The following is a 15164-nucleotide window of genomic DNA, read 5'->3' on the forward strand; positions in this document are numbered from 1 at the left end:
TTCAACCCTGAGCTAAAGGTAAAAGGTAGATATTCACTTTGGACTAATTACTCAGGATTACTCAAACATATGTGAATGAAACACAACTCCGGGTCTGTTTTTGACGAGGTGACAGCATTTGAACAGCCCTAAAGCTCAAAAGAGTCCATTTAGTGTAATATAGGACCTTTAAGGGGCGTACATGTCGTGCTCCGTGACGCCCTTCCTCCAAATTCAAATGTTTGAAAAAACGATCCGTCCGCACAGCGCACACACACAGCGGCGGCGCACTGGTTTAAGCGCTTCCCACAATGCACTCGCCGAGCACCAGCGGGAAACCAAAATGGCGAATGCCCAGGGTCAATATGAACCGTTTGTTATTTTCTGATCCAACCATGAGCCCCTCACGATTCTCCGGCGCACTTTTGAGATAGCTGCGTGTGGGATAGCGCCGGGATAACTGCATTCACGGTCCGGAGAGTAGTTTAGTTCCGTGTGTGTGTGTAAAGAAGCGGATTAGCCCGATGAGGTATTGTTGTCATGTTTTGTCTGATGGGGGTGTGGGTCTACCTCGCCAACCGGGGCTTTTTGCTAGCCGTCAAGCTACCACATTAGCATCAACTACTTACGTTTTATTAAAAAAAGATTGGATTCATTGGTGAAAATGTATGATTGCCTGAACCTCAATTACCTAATATTTCCCGCAAAAAATCCTGATCTATTAGTATTATTTGCTATAGCCGGTGAATGAACATTTTCACCGTGGCGTAAATGTGTCGTCTCATCTAAAAAGCAGTTCTGTTTCCACGCACTGTTAATCTGACAAACAGCGTGGGTCCCGTGACATAATTAATACTGTTACCATTAAGATACCGAGGTAGTAATAAGTAATCTTTACCAGATATCAGCTGATCCCAATTTATCTTTGATTGGTCAGCCTTTTTGCACATGATTATTTTTCTAATAATGATTCTAATTGTGCTCTATAACCTATTAAGTTACTTTGGGTTTCTGCCTTGAAGGCCGTGTGTAATCACTGTGCTGCAGCTTATCAACATAATCACCTGTTGTTCCTGTGTAGCGGGGAGGAAAATGTCCCTCAGCTCTGCTCTGCATGAATACCTATGTAAACAGCTGCATTGTGTATTGTTTGTGTTAGTACAGTATCATGAGAGTGGATCTGACACACAGGGAAATGGGAGGTTGGAAGGGCATCTGACGGGGTAGGGAGGGCATCTGACACATGAGAAATGATTACTTTGTTTAAATCTGCATTTTGCGGTCTGTTTTTTCCCCTTAGTCTGCATTCTCTCTTATCCAACCATCATGTTTTACTGTGTAGCTCCTCCTTAGCCAAAGTGTACTGACCACAAGACAAGCCCATACCGCTTTGGAAGAGACCACCTCCCCCCCTCCCGGGTAGTTTCGGACCTCAGTATAACAGTGGAAATATAACTTCAAAACAAACTAATGGAAACAAACCTATAGGTTAGGGTTGTCAAAAGTATAATGAGATACTAATTGTTACAAAAGCTAGTCTATTGAAACTAGACTCATTTGAGCAGGTATCAAAAAAAGTCACATTCACAGGGAAGAAATGAACCTTTAGAATGCTCTTGAGCTGTATCAGAACAAGCGTTAGAGCACATATACACCCATGGATGACCATGGAACCTACCTGGATGATTGATGGATTATATAGATGTAAGACTGCATGGTAATATAAAAGAAAGTACTATGATTTTGTCTATTGTCTAAATAAGTCTAAAATGGTATCGAAAACCTGTTTGAAAGGTTAGTATTGTGACAACACAACTATGGTTATTAATGAGTTTCAATTTCAAGTTATATAGGTGCCATTTTTGAGATGAAGAATATTTTCTTTGAAAAAACATGGATTAGATCTTGGGAGGGCATCTGGCATACAGGATTACAGGAGGAATGGGAGGGCAACTTACCCACAGTAATGTCAGGTAGAGCTATTGGGCCATGTTCCTCTACTACAGTTTATAAATGGACTGATCAAGAGTTTTATTTTTTTTCTTAAACTTCATATATGCTTCCCTTGTTTGCAGAGACTCCGGTGTAGTGGACCACCTCGCTCTCCATCAGCACTCGCCCGTGTCCCATCGGCAGCAGAGGCCTCGGTCCCTATCCCCTCATGAGTACGGAGACCGGTTCTCCGAGGGACAGGACGTGCTCGCCCGTTGGACTGATGGACTCTTTTACCTGGGAACCGTCACAAAAGTTGGTTTACACAAAATGTGTTGTATGTAGAGCTTATACCCAGAGCAGGAAAAAACAATTTTTGACAAATATACAGTTTTTTTAGATAACGGTAATTTTTATGCAGTATCTGGTTTTAAATCAGGATTCGATTCACACTGCACATTTTAAACACATTCAGCAGCAAAACTAATGCAAAAGCCCATTAGTCTCAGAACATGCATATATAAGTATATTTTATAGTATATTTTATAAAGTAGTAGGGCTTTTATAAGTGAGACTCCATGGACAAAGTGATGTTTTTGTTGTTTGCTGGGAAAAATACGCTGCTTGAATAACTGCAGTTTACTAATGATGGCTGTTTTAATTTGCTTACAGTTAATTTTGAATGTTGCAAAAATAAGTGATTAAAATAAAGATGGAAGAAAATCTTTTGTCCAACGGCATGAAGTGATATTTCTATACTTTTGTGTGTACTTTTAGAGTCTTTTTCAAGTTTTAAACATCAATTATTGCATTTACAAACATGTTTTGTTTCTGGTAGATTAAACAAATACCTTTTGATTATCATTATTGGAATATAAAAAAAATACATTGAAATGTTCATCTTTGTCAATATTGACCACCCCCATTTACATGCATAAATTAACACAAAAAAAGGCCAGTGTTGTGGTCCTAAGGTAACACACATCCATGTGTCTGCACTTTCAGATTGATCATGGAAAGCAGCGATGCTTTGTGGTGTTTGAGGATCAGTCCAAGTCCTGGGTGCTCTGGAAAGACATCCAGACAGGTATGGGTATGTATTCAGTGTCAACCCTTATTACCCACTCCAAATACTGATGCACCAACTTGTTCACTCGCAGACACATTTGTAGACTTTAGTGAAACTCTGATACTAAGAGATACTAAAACTACTATTGAAACTAGATACTCATTTGAGTATTGATACTAAAAAAAGCCACATTCACAGGACAAAATAGCTTTAGGTTGATCTTGAGCTGTGTGAGAAGTATAAGACCACATAGACTTGTATACGCCCATGGACCGAGGGATTATACAGAGTTAAGACCAGATCTAAGACTGCAAAGTAATAGAAAAGAAAGTACAAATATTGAATGTTGAAAATCACATTCAACTATCTAAATCAGGGGTGTCAAACACATTTTCACCGAGGGCCCCATCAGCAAAATGGCGGCTGCAAAAGGCCAGATGTAAAATACATCTAACTACTTTTTTAACTTGTTTATTCATTGTTTCTGTATTTATTACTTATTCAAGTTACAAATATTGCATATGCATTTGCCTAGATGTAAAAATATGGCTATGTGACTGTGTATCTCCTGATAAAATTACATTTTAAGACCATCATACCTTTTAATTTAGCCTTTTGAGGGCCACATAAAATGATGTAGAGGGCCGCATTTGGCCCGCGGGCCTTGAGTTTGACATATGTGATCTAAATAAAGTGTTTTTATATTATTGTGGTATTGGAATTTGTATAGAGTATATTCTTTAATATCAAAATCAAGTTTGAAATTTTAGTATTGTGTCAACACTAGTAGGCTTATCTTATTATAAACCAGTAGTTATTGGTAATATAGACGTTAATCAAAGCTTCATGACTTTGCGCTGTCCACACCTAGATTTGGTATTATCTGCATGCTCTTGTTTCTGTCAGTTAACGGTAGAAAACCAGCCTGTACACTAGACACATGTGTTCTAGAGATATGGAATATTTAATGGCTGATAGCAATTTTCTAGACTTGCAGCCACTGATGGCCAATAATCTGTTATGGTATTTAAGGTTAAGATACAGGAGCAGTGCAAATATATATGCAGATGCAGATTTTATACTTATTCCAAAGATAAGTAATTGTACTCCATTTCTTTCTATGCAGTTCAACAAAATTTGTCTTGCCACATTACAATGATGTATTATAAAGTCAGTTCTTAGGATCACAGTGAGGCCTCTGTTTTGTGTCATGTTGTTATGGCACAAAGTTTAAGACAGTCACTTGTTTTGTTTATCATATAGCTCTATTTACTATTTGTGCTTGGACTTAGTTGACCCCAATATTTCAAAAGAAGGTAACCCTAAAACTCTGAAGGTATCAGGTACCCTGATTAGTTTAGTGTGACTCTAGCAATTGCACTGCCATTTTAGAGCAGGCCTAGAATTTCTAGTCATTACACACGTACACCTGAAGATGTCAATTTAACACACTGATTTGCAAGCAGCCAAACATTTTGCATAGTATTTATTTAACACAGTGTTGTCTTATTTCCAGGTGATGAAGATGATGAGGATGAGGAGGACGAGGACATTGTGTGCTCTATTTGTCAGGATGAAACCTCCGAAGAGCCCAATGAAATAGTCATTTGTGACCAGTGTGGGCAAGGTATCGTACTCTCTTCTCTCCTGTGTCTGCGTCTAGGTCTAATATCCATGGGCTTTAGAATAAAATTTGGACCTTTGCTGTACCGATTACGGGATGAAGTAGGAAACTTACGACATGTCCTGCCAATTGATTAGCCGTCTAAAAGGTGGGGCGTGTTACATATTGCGTATCTCTATGTATCTGACCCTGTACTCACAAGACTACACCTGCACAGGAGTTCATGCAAAAACAACTAAAAAACAAAGTATTTATATGAAGACAGTGAATCATGAGTTTAATCTACCTTTTTACATATAAATATGAAAAAATGCCAACTCACGCACTCAATAACTTCTCCTTTCACTTGTTGCCCCATATAAATCCTTATCCTCTAAAAAAAGTTTAGTTAACTAATACAGAATTTGGTCACCTAGGACAGTGCTTCCCAACCTGAGGTCAGAGACCCCTCAGGGTAAGCAAACACTTGCCAGGTGTACATTGAATGATTTCACATTCAAAGGAAAGGTAGTGAAAAGTATATGAATAAAACATTTTGTTACTTATAGAATTTACAACTTTTATTTATGTTTCTGTAGGATGATTTTGACCTAATTATCGTTAAAATAAGAAAATATAGTAGATATAATTGGCTATATTAGTAAACAACTGCCCCAAAAACAGTGGCAAGTGATATAAAGGGTACCCAAGAGTATGAGACAACACTTTGGGGGAATGTAACATGAAAAGTTTGGGAACCAGTAGGCTAGGTCACCATCAACCAATTGATCAACTAAATAAAAACTTTAAAACTAAAATATATGATTTTAATTGAAAAAAGTCCTCAAAATGTTGCATATACATAACAGAAAGCTGAAACCTAAGAATTGACCTGTGTTTTGTTACGTTTCCAAGGTTACCATCAGCTGTGTCACACTCCCATCATTGATGCTGCTGTCATTGACTCTGACGCCAAATGGCTCTGCTCCGAGTGCTTATCCAAGGTATACTGTTGACATTTGTTTTACTATGAGATCTGTTGGAGTTCGATCAAGTTTTACATTATTTTAAAGAAACGGTATTATGCAAAATCGACTTTTTGGAGATTTCTACTAACATTGTTCCCTCATCAAAAAGATGTTTGAAGAGGTTTTATGTCATCCATGCATGTTTCAGTAATTTAGCAATCTCTCACAGGCCCTATCTGGGCCCTATCTGGGCCCTATCTGGGCCCTATCTGGGCCCTATCTGGGCCCTATCTGGGCCCTATCTGGGCCCTATCTGGGCCCTATCTGGGCCCTATCTGGGCCCTATCTGGGCCCTATCTGGGCCCTATCTGGGCCCTATCTGGGCCCTATCTGGGCCCTATCTGGGCCCTATCTGGGCCCTATCTGGGCCCTATCTGGGCCCTATCTGGGCCCTATCTGGGCCCTATCTGGGCCCTATCTGGGCCCTATCTGGGCCCTATCTGGGCCCTATCTGGGCCCTATCTGGGCCCTATCTGGGCCCTATCTGGGCCCTATCTGGGCCCTATCTGGGCCCTATCTGGGCCCTATCTGGGCCCTATCTGGGCCCTATCTGGGCCCTATCTACAATAAAACATTACGATGCTGTCCAAGAATCAGATGATACAAAACAACTTCACAAACCTGAAGCAATGTGCATTAGCTGATGAAACAGAAACTTACTAAACATTTTAATACATTGTTTCCGGCGATTATCTAGCATTTTCAAAACAGATCTAAATGTTATGTCTTACCAATTAATATGCCATAGAAATGTAACTCTGTCTTTAACTTGTGAATTCTGTTTTCTATTGAACACAAGTGTGAAGAATCTGGTTGTACTTTTTGCAGAGGGCGGGCTCCCATCGTAGAATAGCCACACGCTATCACGACCCCGAGCCAGTGGATATGGATAACTCCGGCCTGCGTCTGTCTTTTCCATATGACCCCAATGAGCTGGTGTGGAACCCAGGCCACAAAACCAACATGCAGCAGTGTTACTGTTACTGCGGCGGACAGGGAGAGTGAGTACAGTACTAAACACTTTTTATAGTTCAACCAATTTGAGAACAGTGGAGACAGTTTGTAAATAATCAATTTGGAGCAGAGAACCTTCAAACCCTGAGGAAAATATCCCTCAACATGGGTATAAGATATCCTCGCCAGCAAGATGAATTCACTTGATATTTGAGTTCACAAACTCTTGAGAATCCCATCTTGTTAAGCAAATGCTTCAGCTAGACCATGTGATAGGTCCGAGACTGACCAATCACAGGTCAGCACTGTGGTTTGGGCAGAAGCCAGTGCCGAACGAACCAAAACCAACAAATGCTCAGCCTGTTTAATGTGGACTATTTTGTTAAAAGAAAAAGGTGCAGAGGAAAGCACTCTGCTTTTGTGGAGGAAAAGTGGAACAAGTCGAAAAATCAGAGTACTACACATATGAAACTGGTGAGAGTCAGGTAAGGTGATAGTTGCCCATTTTTTAACACGAAGTCAGTTGCTTTTTATGGAAGTTCCCACTTCATTACATTTGGTCCCTCAGAGCATTGTTGAGGTTGACCAATAGGAGGTGTCTTTGTTTAGAACTGCATTCAAGAGAATTGGTGAATAACAAATTGGTATATTGTTACACTACACTGCTCAAATTTTTAATACTAATAAATGTGTTTGAAAATGTGTTCATAAGTCTCCATTCTGTCTCTGTAGCTGGTACCTGAAGATGATGCAGTGCAGCAGGTGTCTGCAGTGGTTCCATGAGGACTGTCTCCACAGTTTACAAATGCCCATGCTCTACGGAGACCGGTGAGAGTTTTACTAAATAAAATGCTACATTTTTTACTGCTATACCTGTAATATTAATGCTATTTTCCCATATTGCAGGTTTTATCTGTTTGTGTGCTCTGTTTGTAACCGCGGACCAGAATACCTCACTCGGCTGCCTCTGACATGGTAATCAGATGCTCTTGGTATTATTGATACTTCTGATACTGATTGATATCTTGATACTATCTCCCACATTCCCTGAGTGGGGTGAAGCTAACTGTAGGCATTCTCTGTCTGAGGTTCTATTAGCATTAACCTAAGCCTTGTTTTAACACATTCTTGCCCCCCTCCCAGCATGATATCACTGCAAAGTGTCAATAGCAAAGAATGAATTCTCTCAAATGGACATTTTTAGAGTCTGTTTCACGTAGCTTCAGTTCTGGATGCAGCTCTGATGTTTGAGAGAGAGGGACCATAGAAGCAATATTTTTCAAGAAAATATTTTATCAGCTCGATAACTAATAGTGAAATTGTTATAGCTTTAAGTATCTGCCGATACCTCATATCAACTGATACCAGAGCAGAGACTGAGAACGGCATTTATTTTCTTTAAACAAAAATAAGACAAAACTTATCCAAATGTTTTATGTAGCTGTTATTTATCCCTCAAATAACCACATAACAGCTTTATAAAAATAAAGGTTAAAACATGAGACTATCTGGGCCAGTAAATACTGATTACTTACATTTTTATGTCTAAGAACAGACACTCGGAAGCTGTTCTCCCTAATCAAAACTACATTGTCATTTAAGCAAGAATCACATAACTGGATAAATTCTTCATTTCTGACAGGGTTCTGAAAGTCACTAGTCACTAGTCAATTTATTTGGATGAGTCGCCGAACATATTCATGTTAAAAACTTTTGTCCAGTTGACTCAGTTAAATTTTCTTGGGCTAATGAAATCTGTTTTATGGGAGGTGTCGTTTTGTAGCACAATGATTGGGTTTCTATTCTGGTTTCTAATACGTTTTGTTTCAGGGAGGATGTGACTCACCTCAGTCTGTATAATCTAAGTGTCATCCACAAAAAGAAGTATTTTGACTCAGAGTTGGACTTGATGGTCTACATTAACGACAACTGGGATCTGCTGCAGTTAGGAGAGGTAAGCCCACGTGTGTACAACCATTGAGAAAGTAAGTAAAAGGCGTGTGTGTATGTAAGTAAAGTAACTATATTTGACTAGTTTTGTCTCATTTGTTTCTTCATTTTGGTCAAGTTTATGATTTTACTTCCTGATTGGAAACTGGCAGCTGATATGACATATGTAGAGGTAATTCCATTAATGTTACCTAGCAACCGTAAACTCAAAAGTTGTCTAAATTTCACAATAGTAATGATTGGACAAATGGAAGTAAATAACCCTTCATTTAACAAAATAAAGGTGTTGTAAATCTTTTGGTCAATTCCATCCAAAATGTAGGGACAGTATTTTTTTTTTACTTTTCTTAACTTTTTATCCACAAATTGCTACTTAACAGATGTAAAACTATCAAATATTTACCACGGGTACTACTCCACCAAACCTAGTAATAAGAAAAATGTGAAAATATTCTACGTACAAGTGCATATGATGGATTGTTTTGTGTTTTTTTTTTTTTTTTTTTTACTGGATTTCTGCAAATGTCGTCATATGCAGTTTGGTGGTATTTAGGGTTGTCAAAAGTATCAAATCAGATACTAATCAATACTAAAAGTCGATACTTATTCGAGCGTTGGTAGTCTACTGTCAACTGTTCACACACAATGTTCTGACAATGGGGGAGTGAGACTAATGATCATTACTGGCCATGAGGTGAATGTGATTTTGGTAATTTACTCAATGTTCTGTCTTCTACTCTTCTGTTTTCCCTCATATTGATCTTTTGTATGTATTCAACTTTAGATAAACACAAAAATGTCAAACTGATCCAGACATGTTATTTAGCTGTTATTTATCCCTCAAATAACTACCAAGCAACTTTACGTAAATAAAAGTTGAAACATTATGTAATAGTCTTTTTACATAAATGTATATGTTGTAAGAATGTTTGTTTCTGGTGTAAGCGTTAAAGAGGAGCAAGAGTCTGAAACATAAAGTTAAAAGGGTTTTGATGAGTGCCACACAGGTAAAGTGAACAATAAAGCAGCAGATTCTCCAGAAAGGATAGTAAGAGAGCCCTGAGATGTGCATGCTGATAGCTTTTAGTTTGTGTGTGTGTGTGTATGTGTATGAGGAGGGTGCTTCTGGTCTGTACGATGTGTGCACGTGTCATTTACCTTAACATTAGTAAAACAGTTTGATGTAGTGCTGCACAGCTAGAAAATACCTTGCAATGCCTAACAACGACCAGGACTGAACCGATGTTTGGAAGCAGATATCCGATCCAGCAATATTTTCAGAATTTGCACTGATATCCAATACCAGTAAAAGCCTGTGGCTTACAGTAGAGTTCAGAAGATTGGCTGTGGACCTACAGTCGACTACAACCTTAATAAACATGACATACTTGCTGATAACTCAGTCTTTCAAAACAGTGTAGCCATAACAGCTTTTTGTTGGGCTATAGTCGACTAAAGACATGTCCTGCTGATCGATTATTCAACTATAGAGGGGGCTTAACACAAGCTATTTATGTAGAAAAAAATACTTGAAAATAATGTATTTATGTAAAACAGGTTTAATTTGCCTTTTTACATATTTCCAAAAACCACAACATTTTCAGGTAGCTCGCTCACTCACTCCTCCTTTCTGCTGTTGTCTTATATAACTTCTTATAATGTAAATAAAATTAGATGACACCGGCCGATTAATCAACTAAACTACGGAAGGCCTGCAGCACTATTTTTTGTGGACAATCTAAAGACCGTTTTATAATCACATATAACCACATGCCCATGTATTTGTCTGCAGCTGGCTGATACTCCCAGATCTGAGCGATTTGAATATGTTTTGGAGGCACTCACAAACAATCCCAGCATGTAAGTTTTCGCCTCGAGTATAGATTCCCATATCTCTGTGAGCCATCTTGTTCTGTTCTCTCTAACCTCCTGATCATCTGTCTGAATGGGGGCAGGTTCATGTCCGGTAAAGAGGTGAAGAAAAAGAAGCACTGGTATGGTTTGAGGATCCGCTTTCCCCCGGCTCCTCCCAACACCGACGAGCCCGCAGGCCGCATGGAAAGGGCCTCGCATGAGATCACCATCAAAGGTTGCAAGTCCGCCAAGACCCTAAACAACTCCAGGTCAGTTGGATTAGATTTATTTGTCATTGTAGGTTAAAAAAAAAGAAAATGATTTGATGATTGATGATTTTTTTCTTTAGAAAGCATATTTGAGTCTCCTAAGAAGCACTATAGCAGTCTGATTTATGATTATTATTGTTATTAAACTGTTTTTAATAATAAATTTAATGGTATGTAACAGATACTAGGTGGATTACATGGTCTGTGTCATTGTAAAACATCTTTTATCCACAAGCTGTCAAATCAGTTTAGTGGTCTGTGCCTTAAGCAGTAAAAAACTAAACAAAAATCTGATATTGGGTTATTTGATTGTGTGTTCACATGCACAAAAAAAATGGATAATTAAAAACACTTGGTGACATATGACCGTTGTATTTGAAAGACAAAATATATTGAAGTTTGCCACATTAGTTTGCCCTAATCTGATTACTTTGACTGCATAAACCTGTCAAAATCTGCACATCAGATGCAACTGTTTACATAACATTTGAACAGGGATGGCACAAGATCTTGATACATATATTTTTGAGAAGCTGTTGTTCCAAAAAGCTGTGCTAGAATGATGGCAAAACTTAACTGATCCGCCAAATTTATTTACTACACTTGATGTCATGTTGGTAGTTTTCCGATTCTACATTGTGATGAAGTCATACTCCCAGATGGGGGAAAGAGGGGAGTTGATTACATTGTACTTTGCCATGAAATATCCAAAAAATTAATCCACAAAGTTATGTTATTTTCCCAGACTTATGAACTTGCTGTATTACAAACAAAAAAAAAGAATTTTAACAATATTTTCATTCATTGAACCCATCTGTAGTAAATATTACTGACCTATAGAAAGTTGTGATGTCACCTGAAACTCAGTAATACTCTGCCTGTGCTACCAAAGGTTACACCCATAATGTACATGTCATTGCTAAATATAACTTGTTTCTATTGCTGCAGAGACGTCCACTCTTTAACCAACGGCACAGAGAAGAAGAAAAAGAAAAAGAAGAAAAAAAGGAAGCAGGAGAGTCGCTGTGTGGAGCCGCGGCCCCAGCGCTCCAGCACGCACATGTCCCAGGTGTGTATGAGTTAAGGGGTACTACAACATCAGCTTAACTGCATTTTGTAGACTTGCAATTTTACATCTCTGTAGTAGTACTGTCATGATACTAAAATTTCAAACTCATTTACGATACTAAGGAATAAACAATTCAGTGCCGATTTTGATACCACAGTGATCTTTCTTTTAGTCAATAGACTGTCATTTTCAACATTAAATATTAGTACTTTCTTTTCTATTACCATATGGCCTTATATCTATGTAACCGTCAGTCGTCCAGGTAGGTTCCATGGTGGTCCATGGGCGTATACTAGTCTTGTATACGTGCTGGTCTTATACTACACACATACATACAGCTCAAGATCATTCTAAAGCTGTTCAGGAAAGGTTCATTTCTGTCCTGTGAATATGACTTTTGGGTATCGATACTCACTCAAATGAGTATCTAGTTTCGATACATGTTTTAGTACTGATTAGTATCTTATTTTCAATATCTTTGACAACCCTATCTTAGAGACACTGAGCTAATACCTGGATCTTAATCCACAGGAAATGCGAAAGCCTTTAGAGTCTCACTCAAGGGATCGATTCCCTGCTATCAAGTAAGTGACGTACTTTTTCTTCACAAAATTTCTATCATAACATAATAATAAAATGCTATAATGCAGTTTGTTCTGTTAACCAGGAGTGACCGCCCTCTATGTCGAACGTCAGATGTGGAATCTATCGGAGCCTTGAGCACCTCAGAAACTACCTCAACTAGCATTTCAAGACCATCTAGGTAGGTCTTGTGCACAGGAGTTACATGTTCTGTATGTTGTACCTATAGTAGTTATGCTGTATCCACTTCTTCTAACCTTTTGATATAATAAGGCAAGGACTCAAAGCAATTTAAAGGACTATTGCTTTACTTCAAGATATTGTTAGTGCCTGCTGTATAGTTCAGATCTATGACACCTGTGGATCATTATCTTTTTATAATTAGAATTTTTTTTTTATTGCAATATTCATCTGAAATGAATTTATTTGTACCAAAATGGCTACACAACACTGCCCTATTTTTATCACCGATTAAGAAAATAAAATTTGGAGGAAGCAGTACAGAGCAGTGGGCTTATGCTGGTGGTGGAGAAAATGGGGGGATTGATCAAGGCAACGTCTTCAATACGGGAGTATAAAGATTACTCAAACATGCATGAATCACTCTAAATACAACTTCAAGAGGGTAACAGAAGGGGAAATTACTTTAACACGATTAAAAGCTTTAGGCTTTAGTTGCTTAAAAACTTTACATTGTCTTGTTCATTTTCCTATTTCTCTTCTTCATTCTCAGCCTTTGTAGTTCCAACAAGACTCGGCCAGCACCCGTCAGCATCACACCCCTTAGCTCTCCACCATTAAAAAGGAAGCGCGGGCGTCCCCGAAGAGCTGCCCCACCACCAAACCCCGAGATCCCTCCCCCCAGTGAACCGGACCCTCACCCCAGCGCCACAGAGCTGCTCAGCCCGCTGCATGGCCTCCACTCCACGGACATAATCCACGGCATGGACCCAAACAGCCAGATGTCCCACCTCCGGAGCTCCATCAGCAGCTACTTTGGCCCAGCGGGACGCCTGGCTTGTGGCGAGAGGTACAAAGTGTTGGCCCGGAGAGTCACACTGGATGGGAGGGTGCAGTATTTAGTGGAGTGGGAAGGAGTTACCGCTTCATAAGACTTTTCACCACCAATGCCACTCATCTGTGTGTCTGTGTTAAGAAATCAAACTGAAATTGAATGCACCGCGCTATTGCCTTGGACCGTTAGAAGAAATCATTGCTTTTGCCAACACTTGCCTTTTTCAGACAGCTTAACTGAATCTATGGACGTGCGAACATTCTTTAGCATCTGTCCCTCCTCTGTTTGTGATGCTAGGTGTTGTCTTTGCAATTATTTTCTGTTGTGAAGTTTAAAAAAAAAAAAGTTCTGCTGCTGCAAATGTTTATTATTTTATATAGAGTGATGCTACATTTATTATTATTATAGCCGTTTTTTTATTTAGTGAGTGCTTGCACTTAATATTTAGCTTTGGAACAAGGCAGCATTTTTGTATCTCAGTTCCCAGTTCTTGCTTCAAAAGCCAACACAAGTCAAGTTCTAAGCAGTGACTTTGTTATGTCATTTTTTATTCTATAGTCATGGAAATTGAACAAGGTAAATTCTCGGAAATTTGATCCATGTTTTGTTTTTATCTACAGTTATTGCAAAAAAAAAAAAAAAAAAATCTAAGAAAAAACAAACAACGGGTTCAGTGTCATCTTTTCCAGTGTTTTATAAACCAGTTTCAGACTTACTCAGTTGTAGTTATAATTATGTCAAAGTATTTAATAAGTCAAGCAGATCAAAGTGTAAACGCTTGATCAAAAGTATTCTGTCATGTCAGTTTCTTCAGCCATTTTTGTTTACTTGCAAATATTAATTCAATCTCCATGGAGGTTATTGAGCAAAGTGTAAAAGTGTTCATAATGTTTCTTCACTTTGATGTTGTTCATATGTTCAGCCAGTGTCATGAGTTTTCTGTGTACTGTGACTGACTCAACAGGCTAACCAGGCCAAAGAATCATTCATGCAAACTTTTGTTACATTACATACATACTTTTATTTACAATTGTACATCGCTGTAGAGATGACATGTTATTTTTGAACCGATTTTCTACAGAATAAATATTTTCAAATGACAAAAAAGAGTGCAATTTATTGAGGGAAGGGGTTTTAAAAATAGTGGTTAACTGTACGAGCGAACCTACGCGCCTTTAATCCCGGTTATTTCTATGACAACCATTTAAACCAATCCCGTTGCACGTCTCATGGCTCTAACCAATCAGAAGACGCGTTGTTAACGTGTAGGCGGGGCGTAAATTACAAACTGTTTTGGCTACTTTTAGCATCTTAAAAGCAACTTCAAAGTGGCTGTTTGCAGACTAAAGGCTATTTTACAGGTTTTTAAGTTTAGAAACCAGTACGATAGTGTGACGTGTGTTTCATTATGCGTCTATCTATTTCCGCGTTTTATCTGTACGTAAACACCGATAACGTTAAACTAGCCACCTGTTGACTGATCGAGTATTGTTTACATGCAGCTTTAGCTAATGTAGCCTACTGACATGTGTTTTGCCTCCAAATTCAGAAGAAACTACAACACGCGATTATACTATGTTAATTTAACAATGTACGAGAATACACCAAGTTAAAATGTGTACATGTCATGGGAAAGAAACTTAAGGTGAGTTCAATGGAGTTGTGATATTTACAAATTTATTACAGATTATGGTGTGCGCACATGTCTTAAGAGTCTAGACCAAAATGCTACCAATTGTTGACTTTGTAAATAAATGTTGGTTTGCAGCTGAAAATATGACCACGGTAGGAGCTGGAGTGACTATTATTAAATTGCTAGCTTTGATATCATCTGTGTTAATGCTAATATGCAACATTATT

The 15164-nt window shown here is 38.5% G+C and overlaps 1 protein-coding gene across 2 annotated transcripts; it reads left to right on the forward strand.

Moving 5' to 3' along the window:
• The first annotated feature begins 258 nt into the window (after positions 1–258).
• On the forward strand, positions 259–14411 carry mtf2 (metal response element binding transcription factor 2). 2 transcript variants are annotated; one of them, XM_033982966.2, is made up of 15 exons: positions 259–508; positions 2055–2226; positions 2917–3004; positions 4497–4607; positions 5499–5587; positions 6440–6612; positions 7298–7393; positions 7472–7540; positions 8396–8519; positions 10308–10375; positions 10471–10638; positions 11587–11707; positions 12239–12291; positions 12375–12470; positions 13023–14411. In XM_033982966.2, the coding sequence occupies exons 1-15, from the start codon at positions 504–506 to the stop codon at positions 13399–13401; spliced, it is 1812 nt and encodes a 603-aa protein (XP_033838857.1). In that variant the 5' UTR covers positions 259–503; the 3' UTR covers positions 13402–14411. The 2 variants fall into 2 exon arrangements, with proteins under 2 accessions (XP_033838857.1, XP_055084629.1); XM_055228654.1 differs by having other exon boundaries at positions 2917–2998.
• The last annotated feature ends 753 nt before the right edge of the window (positions 14412–15164 follow it).

This window comes from Periophthalmus magnuspinnatus, chromosome 17 (assembly GCF_009829125.3).
Source record: "Periophthalmus magnuspinnatus isolate fPerMag1 chromosome 17, fPerMag1.2.pri, whole genome shotgun sequence".
Classification (NCBI taxonomy): domain Eukaryota; kingdom Metazoa; phylum Chordata; class Actinopteri; order Gobiiformes; family Gobiidae; genus Periophthalmus; species Periophthalmus magnuspinnatus.